Source organism: Bubalus kerabau, chromosome 19 (genome assembly GCF_029407905.1).
Source record: "Bubalus kerabau isolate K-KA32 ecotype Philippines breed swamp buffalo chromosome 19, PCC_UOA_SB_1v2, whole genome shotgun sequence".
Classification (NCBI taxonomy): Eukaryota; Metazoa; Chordata; class Mammalia; order Artiodactyla; family Bovidae; genus Bubalus; species Bubalus kerabau.
Genome location: NC_073642.1, coordinates 30,805,006 through 30,828,831, shown reverse-complemented (window position 1 = coordinate 30,828,831; position 23,826 = coordinate 30,805,006). Strand labels below are relative to the sequence as shown.

General features: G+C 51.7%; 1 protein-coding gene across 1 annotated transcript in view; it reads right to left on the bottom strand.

Moving 5' to 3' along the window:
• Positions 1 to 664: 664 nt before the first annotated feature.
• Positions 665 to 23,826, bottom strand: part of OTUD7A (OTU deubiquitinase 7A) — a 388,339-nt gene continuing 365,177 nt past the window's right edge. The window contains exons 15-18 of the mRNA XM_055555716.1: positions 21,929 to 22,078; positions 3,795 to 3,909; positions 3,518 to 3,602; positions 665 to 2,419 (exon numbers count right to left, since the gene is read on the bottom strand). Coding sequence (XP_055411691.1) covers positions 974 to 2,419; positions 3,518 to 3,602; positions 3,795 to 3,909; positions 21,929 to 22,078 — 1,796 coding nt within the window. The 3' untranslated portion in view covers positions 665 to 973. The remainder of the gene's footprint in view (positions 2,420 to 3,517; positions 3,603 to 3,794; positions 3,910 to 21,928; positions 22,079 to 23,826) is intronic.

The window sequence follows — 23,826 nt, the reverse complement described above, 5'->3', positions numbered from 1 at the left end:
CCTCTGGAAAGAGGGGCGGGCCGCGTTTCAGGGCGGCCTAGAGAGGGGTTAAACAGTGACCGCAAAGTCAAGTCCTCGCCTCTCTCCTGGGGCACTGATGGTCGCTTCCGAGGGGCCCCTCCGGCGACAGTTCACTGGGGAAGGGTCTTCGAAGGAAAAATGTGAACAGGCTGTCATCTTTGCTCATATATGGGCAACTCCAAATCGTGAGTTCGGAACCTTGCCCTCGGGCCCCATGGTGTCTTTGGAAAGCTCCTGTCACCTGAGCTGCCCCGCACCGGGAGTGACCGCTACACATCACCGCGCCCCGCGAGGTAGCTTGTCCCGTGCCCAGCCTACAGACGCCCGTGGCTTTGATGGCAGTGTGAGTGTCGCTCGAGCCGGGGGCTGTGGGAGGAGGTTTCGCTTATGAGATGGAGCCGCATATTCCTAAGGGGCCAAAGAGACCACCAGGGCGCTAGTGGGCGGCCGAGCGCCCTGTCCTCCAGGGGCCCCGGAAGGGCACAGGTGGAAGCCCGAGGCAGAGCCGCCACCGCGGTCCCAGGGCCGCGCGTTTGCCTTGAAACCCTGGGTGGCAATGATTGCACGCGGGTGACCGCTACATGGAAGAGGTCAGTCGCCGGGTTAGGGGGAAAAAAAAAAAAGCATGTAAAACACTCCCTTCTAAAAACAAAGGGCTGCAAATTTCTTTATTTCTCTTATCGAGGAACAAAAATACCCTTGCAATGGCTATTGAGTTTCCACAGGTACGAGGCAGATGCTAGCTAGCACACCCACTTCCAACAGTATGACTTGTTTCCTATCCGTCTACTACCTGAGTGGCATCAGTGTAGGTTCAGGCACCATTAGGAACGTTTGACCAAACACGTACACAGCACGGACAGAGGATCGCCGGCCTCCCGGTGGACCAGGGCGCAGAGGAGACACCGACAACTTGGAGAGGACAGCCCGGCGGTAGGGCCGAGCCGTGCGCTCAGGGCCGGGCCGCGCGCGCCTCGCGCCGCCGCCGCAGCTCCTCCCGGTAGCAGTACGAGCAGTAGTGCTCGGTCTCGGCGCGCCCGTAGAACGCGCAGTTCTCGCGCTGGCAGCGCCTCTGCGCTGGGCCCGCACCCGGGCCTCCCCGGCAGCCCTCACCGTTCAAGCGCGCGGCCGGCGCGTCGGCGTCCGCAAACTCCAGGCCGTCGCGCGCCGCGCCGAAGCCGTTGGTGTAGGTCTGCGACTTGGGCTCGGCCGCACCTGCCGCCCCGGGCAGGGCTCCTGGGACGGCACGCGCCAGCGACTCTACCGTGTTGACTGTGCGCAAGGCGGCGGCGCGCGCCGGACTGTAGCTCTGTGATGACAGCGAGCGGTTCTGCTGCGGGTACGTGGCGCACGGCCGCAGCGCTCCTACAGCTGGGACGCACGGCTCGTCCCGCGCGCCCGCCGCCTGCACGTGAATGACGCTCTGGCGTCCCGGCGCCGGGGGGCTACGGCCGGGGACCGTTCCGCTGGCGCCCGTGCGCCGCGCACTGCCACTGGGGCCTGGGGAAGCCGAACCGCCTGCCGCCGCCCTTACCGCCCGGGAGCTGGGTCCGGGCCCCGGGCTCGGGCGCTCCTTGAGCTTGAGCACCAGCTGTGTGGGCTGCCCGGCCGGCGGGCCTGGTGAGGCGCGCTCGGGGCCGGGCGCGCCCTCGGCCTCAGGCCTGCGCTGCGGCCGCTTGGCCGTGGAGGCAGCGGCGGCGGCGGCGGCTGCAGCGGCGGCGGCGTCGCGGCGCCGCTGCTCCTGCTCGGCGCTGAAGCGCTCCTGTGCACTGGTCAGGTAGTAACCGATCATCTCCTCGTGGAACTGGTGCCGGTGGCTGGTGAGCAGCAGGCCGGCGAAGATGAACTTGCGCTCGCCCTGCATGGCGGCGCGCAGGATGTTGAGGCTCAGCTTCACGTCTGTGCTGTACTTCCAGGCGTCGCCGCGGGGCCCGCCGCCCTTGTCGGCCGGCGACGCGCCCGCTGCCTTGTCCGTGGGCGACGGCGTGGTCTTCTCCGAGGGCGACGTACTGGCTGAAGCGCCCGACTCCTCCTTGCTGCCCTTGCGCGCCTTGGCCTTCTTCTCCTTGCCGCGCTCGGGCGCGTCGCCGTGCTTGCCGTTGGCGGAGTTGGCGCGGCTCATCTTGCCGTGCACCAGGCCGCCCAGGCCGCCCATGTTCTTCTTCAGCTTGATGCCCAGTGTCTTGCTGAAGCTGCCCAGCTTGTTGGCCACAGAGTCCGCGCGGGCCTTGTCCTTGTCCTTGCGCTGCTTCTCCTTGTCCTTGTCCTTGCCGTTCTTGCCGTTATTGCTGTTGGAGTTGCTGCACACCGAGTCTCGGTCCGAGTCCAGCGAGTCGGCCAGGGACTGCACATCTTCCCCCGCGGAGGCCGTCGGGGACTCCGGCTGCGCCAGAGGAGCCTGCAGGGGAGAGGGAGGGCAGGAAAGGGAGGAGGTTAGAGATCAGCCTTCCCCTTGCTTCCGCAGGAGGCAGACCCCGGCCCCTTGGTGTTGCCTCCAGCCTGACTGTCCCAAGCCTGAGCTGTGTCCCAGCCCGAGTCTCTTGATCCTCCATCCAGAGTTGCTGCCTTCACAGCCATCGTGGGCCCTAGAAAGGGGCCCATAGCCACGTCATGATATAGTCCAGGCAGCTGGACTCTGGAACCAGACTGCCGCTGACTGTCTCTTGTGCCATACAGGGTATCAGGGCCTGCATCAGGGAGCCCTGTGAAAACTTGATAGGAGTAAAGGCTGAAGTACAAAAGCACTCTGATCAGTGCCAACTTGTCCTGGGTACTTACTGGCTGTGCACCGGGCACTGCCCTCCTTGCCTTCTTCATGGAAACTTAGAAACTATTAGTTATGGGCCCCACTTTATGGTTAATTAAACTGATGTCTTGGGGGGGCAATTATTTGTAAGCTTTTTAAAAAAAATCCCCTTTCCTGAGATTTCACTACAGGAAAGTGAGGGCACAAAAACATCAGCCAGATACTTAAAGCAAATCATTCTTAACATCTGGAGGCAGGGCCAGCATGGTCTTACCAGAGGGAGGGGGGGCAAGTGGGGCACCAGCCCCCTTTCTCACAGCTCTACCCTCCCAGGGGGGAGAGAACAAGAGGAAGTGCCGAGGAATCGCACCCCGGTTCCCTGCCTTTTCAAGGACCAACACGCAGACTTATAATTAGTTCTGCTCCATGGCAGCTCATAATGTTCCCATCTCGGCAGAGAGAGTTTTGTGTTGTGACTTGTCTACAGATTATTTTGAGGGTGTGTTTATGCCTCTCCTTCTGGAGAAAATAAGGGGAGAAAAACTCCCCTAGTCGGAGCGCATGCCTGTGCCCAGACCCGCAAGCACACGGGAGCACAGACACGTGTTTCAGCTGGAGCTGGGGCTTCGCAGGCCGTAGGCAGGATGGAAGCCAGCATCAGGGGGCCCCCGCGTGGGGGAGGGTGCACCCTGCCTGCCCACCCCAAACTGAGAGTGCCTGCTGGTCTGTCCTGGCACGCGCCAAGCTCACCCTGGTCTCAGAGGGGATCCGGATCCACGTCACATTCATGTAGCTGTGCAGAAGGTTCAACTTGGCTTCCAGTGACAGGATCAGGCTAGGGAGAGAGGAACAGCAAGTGAGATGCACCCCAGCTCGCCCGTATGTACTCCTCCTGCCAGCAGGCCAGCCAGCCAGCCAGCTACTAGGAGCAGGGGCGCCTTGCCCAGGTCCTCCCCGGGAAACCCAGCAACAGGGGTTGCCTCGAATGGCACTGGTGGGGAGAGAGGGGCACAGGGTAGGGTCTTACTGGGCCAGCCGGGCATTATCGTTGTCATCTTTCCCCCACTCCCAGTCCTTCCCGGGGTCCACCGCAAAGTGCAGAGGCAGCAACTTGTGCTCCGAATCTGTCAGGGGGATCACGGCTGGAACACAAAAGAGAGAGACCTGTGCCACGTGGCCCAGGGTGGAAGCGGAGGCTCGAAGCCCCGGTGTCCCCTAGGGAGGACAGGAAAAGTCCACTGAGTCCAGGTGTTGCTGTGATTAAGGAAACCAGATGGAGGTGTACACAGGACCTCTACGTGAGCAGGAGCCTTAAGGCCCGAGGTTTCAAAACCACCACTAACAGTTTAGAAAATGTCTTTATTGTGGATGCCAAAGAGCAGTTTGGAGACATGATTTGGCCTCGACATGGATCAAAAGGCAGGTGCCCTCCCGGGGCAGCAGACAAAAAGAAGCTATTACTGCTTTTGCCCTTTCTACGGACCGGACCCAGGCCAGACAGTACACTGAGCAAGGTCAGTGGGGAGAGGGCTTGAGGCCAGGCCCACCCAGCTCTGCCCAGAGAAGGGGAGTGAGGGCTGCCTGCCATCTGCTCATTCATGAGCTCATTGGGCAGGTCTATCTGTGTGGGACCCACGGAAACAATGGCCTTGGCCACAGGGAGCTCACAGCCTATACTGAGGGCGGGATGAACAGCTGACATACAGCTTCTGCTGTCAGGTGGTAATAGCGCCCTGAGGGTGAACAGCAGCCTGAGGGAGCTTTGGTGAGCTGTTCTGGAGCAGACCACCAAACCTTCTGAGGAGGGAACGTGTAGGTGGACAAGGCGGCGATGTGGAAACAGTGACAGACTTTATTTTCTTGGGCTCCAAAAATCTTCACTGCAGATGGTGACTGCAGCCATGAAATTAAAAGGCCCTTGCTCCTTGGAAGGAAAGCTATGACAAACCTAGACAGAGTATTAAAAAGCAGATACATCACTTTGCTGACAAAGGTCTGTATAGTCAAAGCTATGGTTTTTCCAGTAGTCATGTACGGATGTGAGAGTTGGGCCATAAGGAAGGATGAATGCTGAAGAATTGATGCTTTTGAACTGTGGTCCTGGAGAAGACTCTTGAGAGTCTCTTGGACAGCAAGGAAATCAAACCAGTCAGTCCTAAAGAAAATCAACCCTGAATATTCATTGGAAGAACTGATGCCGAAGCTGAAGCTTCAATACTTTGGCCACCTGATGCGAAGAGCCAATTCATTGGAAAAGACCCTGATGCTGGGAAAGATTGAAGGCAGGAGGAGAAAGGGGAGACAGAGGATGTGATGGTTGCATGGCATGATCGACTCACGAGTTTGAGCAAACTCTGGGAGATAGTGAAGGACAGGGAAGCCTGGCGTGCTGTAGTTCATGGGGTCATAGAGTCGGACACAACTGAGCGACTGAACAAAGCAGTGAGGAGAGACAGGCCCCTCACTGCACAGAGGGACTGATTCATCAAAACATGCCTCAGTGCCCAGGGACCTGAGCCCACTTCAGAAGGGTTGGGGTGGACGCAGGACCTGGGGAGCCAGCCTGCCCAAATGCTGGGGGTGGTATATGTGGGTGCAGGGACCGGTGCGCCTTCAGGTGTGACACTCAGACCTGCTGGGGCCTTGGGGCCTCCACAGGGAGGTCTCAGCCCCGCTGTCCCACCGGCTTAGGAGGCAGGTGAGGCCGGACTACCATCTAGATGGGGAAGTGGGTTAGAAGCTGACAGCTGGGCAGGGCCCTCCCTGATTCAGGGTTATCCTTGCCTGCTCTGGCCTTGGAACGCCTCTGCCCCACTCCTGTGCTGGTGGCCAGATGTTGCCTGACCCTGATTGAGCACACGAGGCCTCCCAAATGCTGCTTTCCTTTGGCACAGAAAGCCCCATCTTTGAGGACACTGAGTCCCCAGTCGCCACTCTAGGGTGCAGGGGCCCTGCTCCTGTCTGGGGTTTACTCTGCCTTCTTACTCCTCCGCACATTCCTTCCCCCTACTCCCCAGATGCAGGCCATAAATCTGTGTCATTTCCCCAAGATTCATGACAAAGGTGTCATGGCAAAAACAGAAAGGCAAATCAATAAGTAACAAATACATAAAATCTAAGACTGAATACCCGTTTAATAGTTGATTTTCTAGTAAGAAACAGGCAATACTGACTTGGTGCTGCCCTCTAGTGTTAATAAAGACACACACATAGTCTTCTTCCACCCCACCCTCTGCTGCTGCTGCTGCTGCTTCTAAGTCGCTTCAGTCGTGTCCGACTCTGTGCAACCCCAGAGACAGCAGCCCACCAGGCTTCCCCATCCCTGGGATTCTTCAGGCAAGAACACTGGAGTGGGTTGCCATTTCCTAGCCCCTGTTTAAGGGAAACAGGTTTGCTCCAGATTTTCCTTTTCACCTGGATGGGGCTGGGCGGCACTGTGCTCTGGTTTGGGAGGTCAGGGGCAGCTTGGTCTACCTTGGCCACAGACCGTTTGGTCTTGTCTGGTGTGGCTCTGACTCACAGCCGTCCCTCCCACGGCTGAGCTGTGGAGTAGTCACAATGGTGGGGGCAGAGGCTGCAGGGCTGGTTCAGGACCAGCCTCCCTTGGGTCATACCCAGGAGCTGGTGCCATAGTCCCAAGAGTCACCACGACAACAGAGAGAAGGTTGGCATGGCTTCCCACCCCTGGGTTGGGGCAGGGGGTAAAGGCTCCCTCTGTAGACAGGGCAGGATGGCTTCCTGGAGGGAGAGCTTGGTAAAGGTACCCACCCACTCCACACCCCCATGCAGATGGCCAAACCAGAGTGTCCAAGAAACAGACCCAAGGACTCTATTTTACATAAGCATTCTCCATGGGTCTGCTGCTGCTGCTGCTGCTGCTAAGTCACTTCAGTAGTGTCCAACTCTGTGTGACCCCATAGATGGCAGCCCACGAGGCTCCCCTGTCCCTGGGATTCTCCAGGCAAGAGTAATGGAGTGGGTTGCCATTGCCTTCTCCCTCCATGGGTCTAAAATCAAGCAAATCTGGCAAACGTTGTTCTAGAATAATAATCTGTTAGAAGTAATTTCTGTAGGTACAATGTGGACAATTTGGGGTCTGGCTGTCCACCTTCCTAGGGAAGAGGTGCCTTGGGGGCACCTTCCCAGGCCTGGCTATATCTCCCAGCCCCACCCTAGCATTAGGAAAGAACACAGGCTTGCTTGCATCTGTGGGGCGTGAACAGAAGCACTGTGTGAAGCCCTGGGCAGTGTGGTGAGGGGTGGGCGGGCCTTCTCCCAACACCCTTCCCACCCTCTAGCCTTCTGATGATGGAGGCCCTACATCAGGAGTGGGTTCCTGATTCCCCACTTGGAGGGGACCTGCCTGCTCATCAGGAACATCTGTTTTAGGCTTTATTTGCAGGAGAAGCAAACTTGTCAGTCAAAACCACTATGACTTTGGCTTATTTGTCAGATAAACCAACTAAAGTAGTATAGCTCTGCAACCTCCTCAGCTTCCCTACCAAAGGGCCCCTGGGAATTCCTCTACTCAGTAGCTGGGCTGGGATGGACGTCCTGGGCTCCCCACCCTGACCGTCCGCCTCCCCCCAAACACAAAAAGCAGAAGGTTGGAATCACCTGTAGTTGCTAGAGCCTGACCACCCAGCAGGCTCCTAGCAGCTTCTCAGCCTGGACGTCAGAAGGCATCTTCTGTGCAGAGAGCATAGCTGTGGCCCTCGGGTCAGGGTGGCAGGGCTTAGGAGCCCCACCTGTACAGCCTAGAGGGAGGCCTTGAAAACAGGCCCTCTGTGAGACTCAAGTACTTAGATGCCTCTGCCTCTCACTTTACACACCTAACTTTTCCCTGTTGGCAGCCTGGGAAGCCTGACCTCACCCAGTGAGGAGACTGATGTGGTGACTTGCCCTCTGGTGGCAAATGTCAGGAACAGCAAATGCTTTTCAAAATAAGCCTGTGAATTCCCTCCCTCCCCAAGGCCCTTTGAAAAGGCATGCTCCTATCTTTTAACCCCTGCAGAAGGAAATGGCTACCCACTCCAGTATTCTTGCCTGGAGAATTCCATGGACAGAGGAACCTGGTGAACTACAGTTCACAGGGTCACAAAGAGTCAGACACGATTGAGTGACTAATACTTTGGGGGCTTCCCTGGTGGCTCAGAGGGTAAAGAATCTGCCTGCAATGCAGGAGACCTGGGTTGGATCCCTGGGTCAGGAAGATATCCTGGAGAAAGGAACAGCTACATACTCCAGTGTTCTTACATGGAGAATTCCCTGGTAACCTGGAAACATATAGGCATCATCTCAAAATAGCCTGGACAAAGTTGGTAACCAAAGCAGCAACCAATTTTCAGTACTTATTTTCGCAAAAAAGGAGACTTCTGGTTTCTTTGAGGGATATAAGAAGGGATATACCACTTGTATAACAACAACAAGCTAGACAAAGTGCAGATTCAGAACTTTCCTTTAACCTGTCCGAGAGCTGAAGTCACAGACAACTGGCTAGCCCCAGATAGAAGGAAAGACAGGTGTCTTTGAGGAGGTATGGACATGAGCTTAATTGGGGCAGACTAAGCTAGACCCCAGCTTCCCTGGTGGCTCAGACAGTAAAGCGTCTGCCTGCAATGTGGGAGAGCCAGGTTCGATCCCTGGGTCTGGAAGATCCCCTGGAGAAGGAAGTGGCAACCTACTCTAGTACTGTTGCCTGGAAAATGCCGTGGACAGAGGAGCCTGATAGGCTACAGTCCATGGGGTGGGAAAGAGTTGGACACGACTGAGCGACCTCACTTTCACTTTTTTTTCTTTCAGCTGGACCCCACTAAGATTTCAGCTAAAATTGTTAACAAGTTGGTAAAGGAAGGATGTAGACTGGTGGAAAGAATACAGGACCCTAGGGGCCATAGACATAAGGGAAATCCTCAAGCACACACAGCCCTCTCTCTGTGGGTCCTGAGCTGGTACTCAGAAAAAGACTGGCCAGTATTCTAACAAAGTGTCCTTCAAAGAGTTCTATACTAAGGAAGAAACTGCAGAGAGTAGGGCAGCACACACCACTGATCTTAGGGCCTTTCTCCAGTAAGGCATGGGGAGGGAGCAGGAAATAGGGAATAAGTCTCTTTTTCTCTGGGGGAGGGGCAGGAATATGTGTTGAGCCCAGAACTACAGCTGGGGGAGGTCACTCCCTCCCCCCAGATCCAGGGACACAGTGCCTGCCTGAGATAGAGGCTTACTCAGAACAAAGAAACAGTACCCTCTCGGCTCTCCCTCTCATACCCAGGCTAAGAAGCTATGAGGAGTAGGGATCTACTGCTAGAAAAGGGGCCAGGATATGGAGAGAGACCCGTGCCAAAGTGAGGCTCAGCCTAAAGCACGCAGCAGACAGTGAGAAATACCAGACCCACCATAGACACAAGATCTTACTAGAAGAATCTGAAGGCTGGGTAACCAGGGTTTGGATCTAGTCTGATCCAAATTCCATGCAGCAAAACAAAAGGAATCAAAGTGATGTACCTTAGTCTTTATTGGTCTATTCAGGATGGCTGGTTTTCAACAAAATATTTTTGGCATAAGGAAAGATGGGCGAAAACCAGTACATTGACAGGTGAAGCCAGGTGAAGGGCAAGATAGACAGGACACAGATGTTGAAACTATAAGACACGATTTAAAATAGCTGATTAATAAGTTGAAGACTCTAAACAGAAAAAGGAGATACATTGCAGAATTTGATGGTTAATTTCATCAGAGAGAAAAAAATCTCTAAGAGTCAAATTGAAATGCTAGAAATAAAAAAAAAAAACACAGTTGTAAAGAATGACTTTGAGAGGCTGATTAGTAGACTTGGCACACCTGAGGAAAGAGTCTGTGAACAATAAGACAGGTCAATAGATGTTAACTAGATGGAAACAGAAAAAACGAGTTGGGGGTTTGCAGAACAGCACGTCCAAGATTGGTGGCGCAATATCAGATAGCCCCAAATCTGTGCAAGTGTAATCCCAGAAGGAAAGGAGAGACAGAACAAAACAGAGGAGATATTTAAATAAATAATGGCTGACATTACTTATCTAAATATTTCCCAAACAAATGACAAACTCTACCAGATCCAAGAGGCTAAGAAAAAAGCAAGCAGGCAAAACAACAGCAACAAATCCAGATATACATAATACATCCAAACTGCTAAAAACGGAAGACAAAGAGAAAATATTGAAGGCAGCCAAAGGAAAAAGACAATTACATATACAGAACTAAATCTAAGGATCACAGCAGACTTCTCATTATTAAACAAGTAAGAAGATAGTGGAGTGACATCTTTAATGTGCTGGATGAAAACACCTTGCTAATCCAGAATAGCAAAAGATCCTTAAAACGAAAAACAGAACTGCCGTATGATCCAGCAATCCCACTCCTAGGCATATATCTGGAGAAAACCATAACCTGAAAAGACACATGTATCTCAATGCTCATAGCATCATTATTTAGAACAGCTAAGACATAGAAGCAATCTAAATGTCCCCTGACAGATGAATGGATAAAGATATGGTACATATATAATGGAATATTACTCAGCCATAAAAAGAATACATATAGCATATGGATGGACCCAGAGATTGTCGTACTGAGTGAAGTAAGAGAAAGATAAATATCATATGATATCAATTATATATGGAATATTAAAAAGGGTACAAATGAACTTATCTACAAAACAGAGTTACAGTTGTAGAAAACAAATTTATGGTTACCAGTGGATTGGGGGTGATAAATTGGGAGATTGCGATTGACATAAACATTACTATATACAGAACAGATAACTAATTAGGACCTACTGTATAGCACAGGGAACTCTACTCAATAATCTGGAATGGCCTATATGGAAAAAATGTCTAAAAAAGAGTATATATATATATATATATTTTTTTTTTCTCATTCACTTTGCTGTAAACCTGAAACTAACACAAGATTGTACATTGATTATACTCCAATAAAATTAAATAAAAAATAAAGAAGACAGTAAAAGACAAAAAGGAATAAAGATAGATGGAACTAACAGAAGAGAGCTGGCATTAAATGTGAGTGGTCAAAGGTCAAAACATACTGATTAATAGATGACACTGTCAGGTTGATAAAAAGCAAAACTCAAGTATATATTGACTGCAAGAAATCCATTTTAAATATAAAGACATACATAGGTTAAAAGATACTAAAAAGAAAACTGGAGTGACTCCAGTGCAAGCCCTGTTATATACAGAGGAACATTACGTAGTGATTCAGTGGTCAATTCTCCATGAAGCTATCACAATCCTACCTGTGTGCACAGGCTTCAGAGTACATGAAGCAAATACCAACAAAAACGAAAGGAGAAAGACACACTAATTATGGTTGGAGACTGCCACTTTTAGGAACCAACAGAACAAGCAGACAGAATCAGCGAAGATATAGAAGACTGAATTACGTCACCAGAGCCCTTGAATTAATGGACATTTATGGAACTCAGCAACAGCAGAACACGCATTCTTTTCAAGATCCCATGGAATATTCACCAAAACAGAACATATTCTTAGCCAACCTTCACAGGTTTAAAAGAAGAGAAATCATAAAAAGTTTGTTCTCAGACCAAAACTAAATAAAAACCCATAACCAAGAAAGACGTTTGGAGAATCTTGAACATACATCTTTTGGAATTTAAACAACATGCTTCTAAATAACCCTGTTGGTCCTTCATCCCTGTCTACCACCATGCTGGTTAATTTTATGTATCAACTTGCCTGGACCAAGGGATGGCCAGAGAGCTGGTAAACATAACATCTGGGTGTGTCTGGGGGGCAGTCCTGGAAAAGATTAGCATTTAAATTGGTAGACTGGATACAGAAAACTGCCCTCACCTACATGGGCTGGCATCATACAGTCCACGGAGGGCTCAAATAGCACAGAATAGCCAAGGAAAGAGGAACTGGCTCTCTTTGTTTGAGCAGGACATTGATATTCTCCTGCCCTCAGACATCAGCGCTCTTGGTTCTTGGGTGTTTGGACCCAGACTGAATTACACCACAGGCTTTCCTGGTTCTACAGCTCGCAGTTGGCAGACAGCAGAACTTCTTGGGTACCATAATTATGTGAACCAATTCCTATAATAAATCTCCTCTTATATATGTATCTATATGTATCCCATAGGTCCTGTTTCTCTGGAAATCCCTGACTAACAGAACCACTAATATGTTTTCCATCTCTATAATTTTGTCATTTCAAGACTGCTATAGAACTAGAATCATACAGAATGCAGTCTTGGGGACTGGTTGTTTTTTTTTCCTTCAGCATAATTCCCTTGAGGTCCACTCAAGTAATTGTATGAATCACAGGCATTCATTTTTATTGTTGAGTATGATTCTGTGAGACAGTATGCACCCGGGAATCATGTACCCAGGAAAGACATTTGGGTTGTTTCCAGTTTTTGGCTATGACAAATAAAGCAGTTTTGTGTACAGGCTTTTGGGTGAACATAACTTCATTTTTCTAGGATAAATGCCCAGGACTACAAATGCTGGGTCATAAGGTAAGTGAGGGCATCCCTGATGGCTCAGTGGGGCCTGCAGTGCAGGAGACCCGGGTTCCACCCCTGGGTCAGGAAGATCCCCTGGAGGAGGGCATGGCAACCCATCCTAGTACTATTGCCTGGAGAATCCCATGGACAGAGGAGCCTGGTGGGCTGCCGTCCATAGAGTCACACAGTCAGACACAGCTTAAGGTGACTCAGCAGCAGCAGCAGCATGAGAAGTGATGTTTAGTTTTACAAGAAGCCACCAAACTGTTTTCCAGAGTGACTGAACCACTTTAACCTTCCCACCAGCAGTGTAGGAGCAATCCAATTATTCCACATCCTTCCCAGTATTTGGCGTTGTCAGTTTTTAAGATTTTAGTCATTCTGATAGGTGTTCAGTGATATCTTGTGTTTCTAACGTTGACCAACTTTTCATGGGCTTATTTGTCTTCTCTATCTCCTCTTTGGTAGAATGTCTGTCTGTATCTTTTCCCATTTTTTGTTTGGATGGTTTGGAGGGTTTTCTTTTTGCTATTGAGTTTTGAGAGTTCTTTGTATATTTTAGATACAAATCCTTTGTTGATATGTGGTTTTCAAATATTTTCTCTCAGTCTGTAACTTGTTTTTCCTTCTTTCCTCCTTCCCTGCCTTCCTCTCTTCCTCCTTCCTTCCTGTCCCCCCGCACCTCTCCCCACTATCTTTGCACAGTAGAGATCCAACTTTTTTTTTTCTTTTTTGGATTATGCCAATCCCAAATGACTGCATTCTGTGTGATTCCCATTTTGCAGCATGCTTGAAATGACAAAATTCTAGAGACACAGAACAGATTAGTGGTTCCATTAGTCACGGATCTCCAGAGACACAGAACAAATAGGACAATATGTAAGAACTCTGCCTACCTCTAGGTCCACAGTTGTACATTTTACTTTTATTATATGGTCAACTTTAATTTTTGTATAAATGAGGTTTGAGTTTACGCTCCTTTTCTTTCTTATGGATTTCCAATTGCTTCCTCACCATTTGTCATTGCATTCATTTGCTTCTCTGTCAAAAATCCTCTCAGTATATTTGTGTGGGGTTATTTCTGAGTTCCCTATTCTGTTCCACGGATCTCTGTGTCTAACTCTCCGACAATACAGGCACCGTGTCAGGAGCCCTACGTTCGTTACTTACAGGTCTTGCATCAGCTCCAGGGTTCTTGCTCCGACTCTATAGAGGAGGACGTGAACTCTGGTGCTAAGCGACTTGCCCAGGCCACAGGCCGGCCTTACTCCACAGTGTGTAATTTTCCTTTCACTACTGTTGGCACCTTGCCTCCCGCTCCTTTTAAAAAATTATCTGAAATCAGTAGACTGTGAGCATCTAATCTTGTTTATTCACTCATTCAACATTTATTAACTGCTCCCCCAGTGTCTTGGTGCTGGAGACGCAAAGATGAGAAAGACAGGACATGTGGCTTTAAGACGTCTAGAAATCTGGTTGATGAAGAACTGAACCTGCGTCTCTTGAGTCCCTTGCGTTGGCAAGTGGATTCTTTACCACTGTGCCTCCTGGGAAGCCTGGCAATGAAGAACAGGAGCCTTTGAAGGGTGGTCCTTGTCATCCTCCTCCTCTCCCTGCACCTGATCCCACCGTGGCCTTGGCTCTGGCCCATCAGTGCCCAAGAACAACCTCTGGTGGGCCTGACGCAGAATTCCCTGGCTGGGTAAGAACCTTGCATCCTTGTACCTCTGGGAAAAATCAGACTTGCTTTATGAGGATTTGCTTCACGACTCCTCAAGGTGCACAGCAATGGCAGCTCTTTCCCCTCCCTGAATGCCAGGGATGTGGCGAGTTCCTGATTGATGAGCTGCCTGTGGCCTCACGCTCCAGGCAGCCCACTGGGCTTTGGTCAGGATGCGTTTTTCCCCATAGACCCTTTCCCCAGAAAAACGTCCCCAGAGACAATTCTCTAAGTGGACTTGGGTTGTCAGGAAGCTGTCCATTTTTTTTCTGGACACAGGTTCTCTCATGCGTTAGACGCAACCCTGGGGAACGGTGACGAGGGGGGCTTCTTGGACAGCAGAAACAGGCTGTCACGCTGGTTGACTAAGAGGTTCCTTCCCCATGTCCAGGGGGCAGGACAGGCACCTGGGGCTTTGTCTCCCTCCTATTCTGCAGGAGGACTGATGAAGGCCATGTCCTGCTCCAACACCACCCATCAGAAGCCTGCAGGTCCACAGGTAGCCTGGGGCAGCCTGAGGGAAGAGACAGCACTTCATATGGAGATGTGGGCTGGGCTGACTCAACAGTCAGGGAGATGGTGGCTGGGGGACCAGACACCTTGGGGAGGCCTGAAGGAGCCTGTGTCTATGTCTCCTGCCCCCTCAGCTTTCCAGGCCCGTTTCCTAGTGAAAGACCCGTGGCTAGTTCTTTCCATGTAGTTGAGCATAGCTGGCATCCCTTGGGAACTAAGCCTTGGCCTTCAGAGCTGATGTTCCTTGGGGTGGTGCGGGTGTCAGTGGACAACCGGACTCTTGGGCGTTTGATCAGCAAAACCCAGCTCTCTGAACTCACGTCCCCCTGTAAGCCCAGGACAGAACCCACAACCCTGAAGTTCCACCCACTGCTCCTGGCCATGCGGGGACTGTTTGAGATGTTTGTGGGTCAAAACCCAATAATGTTAAAGATGACACCCTCATCTGGTCCCCAGGCCCTGGGGTGGCCCACACTTCTGGGAGCTACACTCAAGGCTATGGCAGGATCAGCAGCGGTATGTGGCCAGTGGCCCAGCGAGGCTGCTTGCAGACCACGTGGAGAGGCAGCTGGCCTTCCACACCCTTCCTGAGTGTGTCTTTCAGTGGCAAACCACAAACCTAGAAAGTGGCTGAACAGGAAGAAGCCTGACTGCAAAGGGAATGCTAGGAATTTCAAAGACTTCTTGCTACTGTAAACTTATCTGATTCTTATAATGTCCAGTAACAGGTAGGGTGGTATGTGGTTCCTCTATTATTTGATTAGAAAAAGGTTAATTTATCATTTTAGGTTGCTATATTAACAAAATTATATTATAAAATCCATTTAAATGGAACATTTAATATTTGTAGCCCTGTTAAGACCAATTTCTACTTAATAGGAAATGAGTGCTGTTTATTATAAATCAATCCCATAAGAAAAAGCAGAGTTCATTGTCAAATAGATTGGAAACGAAATGTCGCATTGTATCTGGTTTGGGAAATCATAAAACATAGATTGGCATTTAACTGGGAGCTGTGCATAAAATACAGATTGAAAACAGAGTTCCTGACCTGTGGTGTGGGGTTACTCTGGAGCCCAGCTCACCTGGAGAGGCTCTGCCTTGCTCGTGCCTGCAGCCTTGCTGGCCCCTGGACGGAGCTCAGCCCCAGCTCTCACCGTGTGAGGTGGGCCGTCCAGCACTGTCGCCGTCACGAGTGTGCTGTCACAGTGAACGCTTGTTGAATGAACCTCCCCGTGGCTCAAGCTGTGCAGCTACACACAAGAGAGCTGGGGCTCGCCCTCAGCCTGTCCCCCTGACCTAGCGCCAGCCGTCTGTCCCCAGTTCCAGCCCCAGCTCTCGGAGCACCTTGTACCCACGGCAGGCTCTCCAGGCCCTCGACCATACATCCAATGGTCCTGCTCTTTGTTCTGCTGAACCTCCCCAGTGGGATCACCCCTTCCCCTGGAGCAGAGTTATAAGACTAGCCATGTTCCAAACATCTGCTGGGGTGTGGATTCACAGAGCTTGCAGAATATTACTTTGTAAAAAAAAAATTCACCACCAGCTACAGTGGGTCCCAGGATCCCCACACACGAGCTGCTGAGGGCAGAGAGCTCACAGACACTGATCAGGCCACTGACGGATCTGAACGCAGCATCCGCTGGTCAAGAAGGTGATGATGATGAGCTGAGCCAGACGTAACAAGAAACGTGGCAGTTTCTCATTCATTCCCAAGGGCTTGAGTAACCAGGTATTCTCGTTCTGTCTGTATTGGTTTGCTTGGGTGGCCATGATGACGAAAGACAGAGGGAGGGGCTTAAACAGCAGCCATTTATTAATAACAGTCTGGAGCCCGGAAGTCCAAGCACAAGGTGTCAGCAGAGTCATTTCTTTCTGAGGCCTCCCTCCTTGGCTTGCCAGTGACTCTCTTCTCTGTGTCCTCTCGCGATTTCCTCCCTGTGTGTCTCTGTCCTAATCTACTCTTCTTATAAGACCAACAGTCACAGTGGATGAGGGTCTACCTTAATCACCTCATTTTTCTTTAATTACCCCCTCTGAAGACCCCATCTCCAAATACAGTCACAATCTGAGGCCTGGGGGATAGGACTTCAACACATGAATGCAGACCTTACCGAGACTGCCTCTCCCTTCATGACAAGCCAGGGTACCTTAACTCAGACAAAGGACCTGTCATCAGTTCACCGAGGGAATGTAGGATCTGGTCTGATGCTTTCCTGCTATTTACCAGTCTCCAAGGTCACGCGTGGCTCCGAGCTTCCTGCAGAACTGATGAGGAAAACTTTCCCTGAGCGTCATTATGAGGCCATGGACTGAAGCAACTTCAGTGTGGTACCACTCCTCCCAGTGACGGTCCTCACTGTCCACCTCGCCTGTGGGAGCCTCATCCATCGGCCCAGGAGCCCTCCCGACACCACCCCTTGTTTCTTCCAGGACAAGACGCACTAGGATCTTTGTGTGTACTTCCTGTCCCAGATCCGGTAATCCTTTTAGACATGGGAGTTTGGGGTCAAACAGGACCCGCTTGCTGCTGGGGGGTGGAGACAGGTGCTTGTCTGGAACAAAAGGTGAGGAGGCTGCAGGTGAGGCGGAGTCACCTGGTCACCTCTGACATTCCTGAATGTCCCACCTGCCCCAGGGCGCCTGCCTGCCCCACACTGTTGAGCGTGTGTGAGAACCAGCCCCCTAACTGCCTGAGCCACCTCGAGCTGGGTTTTGGTGACCTGCAGCCAAAGCCAAAGCGGTTCTAACCATCACCAGGGAGTGAATGGAGGGAGGCGTAGCAGGGAAGGGCAGGGAGGAGGAAGATGGTTTCCTCACCACCTTTCCTCTCACTGAGCATCCTTGGTCCTCGTAGGCAAGGATGCTACAGGAGTGGTGACGTCAGAGTCTGTAAAGAGCTTCCTGGGCAGCTCCTGGGGGGCAGAGTGCAACCCAGCCTGAAGGTACAGAGCTGGAGACCTTCTGGAAGGAAGGAGTGAGAAGCCCCTCACCAGGCCGAGGTCTCACTTCAGCAGGATCAGAAGGCTCCTGACTGCTTTGGGGCGGTTGTCCTGGCATAAGCCCAGGGCTCTAGGAGAGAAACCTCTGAGCATAAACTCCCTGGTGGCATTTAGATGTCAGAGGCATAGGAATGCCATCAAGTCAGTCGCCAGGAGCCAAGCCTGGCTCTGGCTCTCAGTAGGACCCCCCACCCAGTCCCTGCCCCTCCTCCTATGGGGGCACAGCCATGGCTGGGATGCATGGTGCTTGTGCCACCCTCACCTGGTCAGCCCCAAACCTGACATCCACGGGCAGTGCATGGCCTGGGAGGAGAGCTGCTTTTCTTTCTGCACTTAAGTAAACTGGATTTTCTCCTAAGGAGCGCAGCATTGGCAGCCTCACGCACCACTGCTTTTTAGGGGATTGAGAGCCTAACAGCATATGTGGTTTATTTCCAGATGAGGACCCGAGTTGGTGAAGAACCCATTTTTTTTTTTTTTTTTTGTTGCACTTTTGCCCTTCCCTAGATAGGTGGTCATTGCTGGTGAAATAAAGAGGAGAGCCCAGATGCAACTGCCTGGAAACATCACATTCTCTCCCTGATTCAGAGCTGGCTCAGTGAACCCCCACCTACCACCTCACCCCCTTCTTCCTCTGATGCACTCATTTCTCAGGTTGCTCTGCAGCTGGACAACTGCAAGTGTGGAGCTCAGTCTTTGTTAGTAAGATGCCAGCACAGCTACTGGAGGAAGGTGTTCTTCCAAAAAAAAATGACTAAGTTTCAAGAAAAGAGCCATTTGGCCCAGCCTGGGATGTGGATGTGATGCTTGGTGCTACAGCATCTATTCTATAACCATGAGGCTGAAATCACATGATAAGGATGGTGGAACAGGGATAGGCTGGGGCCTGAGTCCTTGAGGATGTCTAGGGCTAATGCACCAGCCCTGGACCACCTACCTCAGGGCTCCCTGTTACAGAAGCAGAGCAGCAACCACCCTTGCAGCCCAATGCTATTTGGAGTCATCTTTTTTGGGGTGCTAACACATAGCTTTCTGTGGTTGCTTCCACTTTCTTGGCCTCATAAAGGCTGAGAAGAGAGGATAAGCCTGTTCCCCAAGCAGATTCCTAATGTTTTTTCAGTCTCTCACCACCACGCCCAACCACCATTCCATCCTAGTGGAATTGCTAGGATCTGGTATTTGTGGAAAGCCGCCGGCAGTCTCTGATGTCAGGCCAGAGGTAGGACAGTACCCCACAGAACTATGGGGTAGACTTCCTCTAGTGATGGCTCCTCGGACACTGTCTGCTCTGTTGCTCCTGCCCACAGCAGATCTTTTCAGGGAGACACTGGGTGGCCAGGAAGGGGGCCAATTGAGGCCTTTAGGTTTATCTTTGAAGGAACATGTATGGATCAGGGGACAGGCCTGATTCTGGGACAGGTGGTACCATTCCCAGGGGTGACTGAGAACTTCCGTGTGTGGAGGGACTATCCCTTGGTGGTCACTTCACAACTAAATGGTGAGGTCCTTACGCTTGTCCAGTTAGAAAGAGACCAATGGGAAAATGGGTGGAAGAGAAAGGGCAGAGGATGGGGTGGGGGTGATGAGGGTGAACAAGGGGAGGCGAAGGCGTTCACTCCCAGGGAGGTGGGTGTTACTGCACAACAGAGAAGGGGACAGGCTGGGAGGCACGTGGCGCCCCTCGGGCCACATGGTGAGGGCGTGGTGGCCCCCGGGCCCAGCGCCGTCATGCCTCCATGACAGGTGCCTGCGAGGCTGCACCAGCAGCACGCCAGCCACACCCTGCACTGGCATGGCACTTTTGCTCAGCTCCATCTGTCCATTCTTTCCAGTTAGAATAATCACTCTCCTGCTGAATGGAGCTGGTGCCTGTCTGGGGCATATACTGCCTTGGACAGAGTGTGGCTTGGTGGGGTTGCCTGTCTCCGTTACAAGGTGGTGAGGGCCCGAGGCAAGGACACCTCATCTTTGGGTCCTTCAAACCTGCAAGCAACAGGCAGCGTCACTGAATGGACCCTCAGCCCCAGGCATGTAGGACCACTGGACCTCAGGCCAGCGGGAGGAGCAGGAAGCATGGTTTCGCCTACCAGCACGCACTAGCGAGGGCGGCACAGGGGACGTGTGGGCAGCAACGCGTAAAGCCTCAGAGCCTGGAGAGCATTCGTGTCCTCTCCCACTGTGTGAGGGCCTGCTGTGCAGCACAGAGGCTACCCAGCCAGCGGGAGCCACTCACGTGTGCCCTGCTTCTGCTTGTGTAGTGGTCGTGAGAACTGAATGGGTCAACGTGCAGCCCTGGTCACATGAAGACCGTGGGGGCAGGGACCGCACCGCTATGAGCAGGGAGCCAGCAGGGGCAGCTGTAGGAGCCCACGGCACAGCCCCAGACACCACGCTGGGACCAGAGCCCACTTATGGCAAAGCAAGTTCTCAGAGGTGAAACCACCCCTACCTCTGTGACGCTGCCTGCTAAGCTGTGGAGCTCCCCCGCATTTGTCCTGTTGTTGACGAGCACCTTCACACTGGCCTGGAAAGCATCCAGAAGCAGCACCTGGAAGGCCTGAGAGAAAGCTCAGCGCCTTCTGTGAGGAGGGGACCTGGCTCGGAAGGACCAGCGACCACGATCTTCCCCTTCCCAGAGAGTCTCTGCGAGACCGGATGAGCGGCCTGGACTCCAGTCCTGAGAAGGGGCCCTCGTTTTTTAATTTTGAAATAAAACACAGCCAATTTTATTAAAATTCTCCAAAATTTATATGCAACATGCTGTTTCTACAATGTTTCACCTTGATGTAATGGTTTTATTATTTCATCTTTCTTTTATAGGTTTTTCATTTTTTTCTGTACAGTTCAATAGAAGACCCGAGTTCTGAGTTGCCAGGTTAGGAGCCACTGACCTACCACTCATGGCTAACATCTGACTTCTAAGGTCTTTTCATCACTTGCTGATAGGGTGAGGCTGGGAAAGGGCCCTCTTGTCTCCTAAGAGCCACAGTAAGCCACAAGAGCCAAAGGCCATGAGGGAGGTGCCAGCTCTCACTGGCCGAAATGCAGAGAGACAACAGGAAAGGCCTAAATGTGGCTACAGTGAGACGTCTGTAAACAGCTCAGGAAAAGGACCTGATATCCCCTCAGCTGCCTGCAGCCCTGCTTGCCTTCCTTCTGGACTCACGTCACCACGGGATGAGCCAGCAGATTTCCTGGGACCACGTCCGATGGCAGGGACCCTGAAATCTCTCAGCCTTTCCTTCCCTTGGTCCCCGGAGGGCTCTCTGTCTAACCAGACACAGAAGTGAAAAAGGAAGAGTTCCCCCTTTGTGGCTCAGTTAATCACACACCCATCAGCAGTTAACGTTTCAAACAAAATCCCACCATCTCCACAGCAGACACATAAGGCGCTGACTAGAGACAGGCCCCACACAAGTCCACGTGACCGCGGCTGGGACTGCGCAGTGCACGGCCGTGGGCCCAGCTTGGAAAGACTTGCTGCAGCACTGAAATGGCAGGGAGCTCCCGTGTAATGGTGTGAATGGAAATATCCATCTTTTGAGTCTAAGCTTCCTGCAGAGCAGAGGCTGGCGAACATTGTTCATAAAGCGCTCGTTAGTAAATGGTTTCGTCCCTGCATGCCACACAGTTTCTGACACTGCTTCTCAACTGCTCTTAGGGTACAAAAGCAGTAGCCACAGATAATTCGCCTTTGAATGAGTGTGCCTATGTTCCAATAAAACTTTATTTACAAAGAAAGTGAGCTATAGTTAGGTGACTGCACTAGAACAGCTTTTAAAAATTACATCTGAGATTAACTACATCCATATAAAATATGCATAGACGTGAAGGGAACCACAGTAAAGGCTAGATAAGGGTGACAGAATTATTAACTTCATCATATTTTAAAGTGATTCAGTTATATATATTCTTTTTCCGATTCTTTGCCCTTAGAGGTTATTAGAAAATATTGAGTATAGTGCTATACAGTAGGTCCTCGCTGTTTATTTTATATATAGTAGTGCGTATATCCTAATTTATCCTTCTCCACTTCTCCCTTTGGTGACCATAAGTTTGTTTTTTCTGTAAGTCTGTTTCTGTTTTATAAATAAGTTCATTTGTGTCTTTCTTTAGATTCCTCGTGTGATATCATAGGATATGTCTTTCTCTGACTTACTTCATTTAGTATGATAATCTAAGCTTTTTAGTATGATCATCTATGATAATGATCATCTAAATCCATTCCATCCACGTTGCTGCAAATGGCATTATTTTCAATGATATTTTTTGCATGCATACGGTAGTTTTAGGCAAAACCCATCACTGCTGAGTGCCCTTCTCAAGGGAGGGCTCCACATCCCTCCTCCTGCCCTCCTGGCCCCTCTGTCCCCGCCACTGTCAAGTGGCAGCAGGCTTACCTTGTTCTCTCTGCTGGTCTCTCTGCTCCATGGACACGAGGGCAGAGAAATGCGCTTGGTCGTAGGCAAGAACCAGAGGTGAGCAGTGGCATCTGTTGGGAGGTACCTCCAAAGGCAGGTAAATCCCCCCGAAGGGGATTGGAGCGAACGCTGCAGACACAAACAAAGGTGAGGGGGGCACGTGGAGCTGGAGGGGGCACGGACAGCAGCCCTCACCAACCCGGGAGAGGTAACAGGGCAGAGGGAACGGAGGGTGGGCTCAGGCTGCAGCCCTGGGTGCTAGCATCATCCATCATCCACTCCGCAGTACAGGGGCCTCCTCCCACCCAGCAGGAGCTCCCTGGGAGCCGGGTATTGCTCAGCCCACAGTGGATTAGGAAGCCCAGCTCACAGGGGCCAGGATCATTAGACTCCGAGTCCTGTGCCTGACAGGGCACCCTCCTCAACCTGCCTCCCTGGGCAGCGTCCTCCTGGCTTGTTTGTCCCGGTGCCTTATCAGGCTGTACCCTGGAACAAGAGGACCAGGGCTGAGGGGACTCTGCTGCGACCTGCTGGGCCTGCCTGCAGCCCTGAGGCCTGCTCAGGTGACCAAAACACCTGCCCCAGGTGGTCAGCCAGGACGTGCACTAACAGCTACCTGGAAACCTGTTTTCCTGTGTTCACGAAAGCACCTGCACACAAAACAACATCTGTGCTGCTCCAGAGCCTGTCTGTTCTAGGTTTTGAGAAACTCAATGAGAGCAGTCCAGGCCCAAGTCCTAAGTAAGATGGGAAATGAGAGATGGAGATTGGCTCCTTTAGCAACTGGGACATAATCTTGTTCATTTCCTTACCAAAAGCGGGGAAAGGCCTAAATTCTTACTGAGATACAGTAAATACTAGAAATACATGCCCTGATATGGCCTCTGCTTTTTAATCACAAAGGACCTTGTCTCTTGGCCTTGGAGTCAGTGACTCACTGCCCTCCTTTGACTGGAAGGAAAGGACAGTCGGCCTCAGGGATGACTTTGATGAGCTCAGGATTCCTCCCCCAACCCTTCCTCTGTCTATATCAGTGACTGTGCTTCTGGCCTCTCTCTGTTGAGAGGCGAGGTGGGTCCAACCTTTGCGAGGGCTACAGGACAAGGGAAGGAAGTGTGGACCCAGCCCTTGGGATCTGACGAGTACAGGGACCCTGATGGGAGGCCTGGCTCTGCACCCAAAGGCTGCGGACCTCGGCAGGCCTGTGTCACTGGAAGTGACCCATGCACCCCAGGCCCCTGCCCTCTGTGGTTATACCAGCCACGAGAGGCAGGGCACTTGCATTGGAATGACCTTTCTGGTCCCTCCTCTTCAGAGAGCCCATAGGTGGTATCCTGTGGGCTCTAGGAGAAAGGCTGGAGAACACGCCTGGAGCCCTCCCTCCCTGGGTCGATCCTGCTTCCTCCAAGGCTTCAGCCAGGGGTGGGGGCATGTTGTGTGGCCTCTCTGGGCTTAGGGCTTCTTGTCTAAAAAGTGGGAGGCAGTGTCCACCCTGGGAAGCACTGGCCTGGCCAAGGGAAAGGGGGTTTGAAGTAGGTACCAGCCCTAGAAAGCCCTCCATCCCTTCCTCCTTCCCAGCTCTGGTCCCATCACAACCTTTTGGGTGACTTTGCACTTGATGCCTTTCTTGTTTCTTCTTTAAAACATGTAATGGGGGCAGGAGGGGACTGGGGTGGCAGAGTGGCCCTGGGACAAGGCTGGCACTACTGGAGGGCATGGGCAACTGGCGGGGCCAGGAGCCCCTTGGGGTTCATCCTGACCCCTACTCAGCCAGATTTCTCCTGCCATCAAAACACAGGGTGGATGGACAGCCAAGAGTAATCCCTCCTGGGAACTCCCTGAAAGTTCAATGGTTAGGACTCTGGGCTTTTACTGGC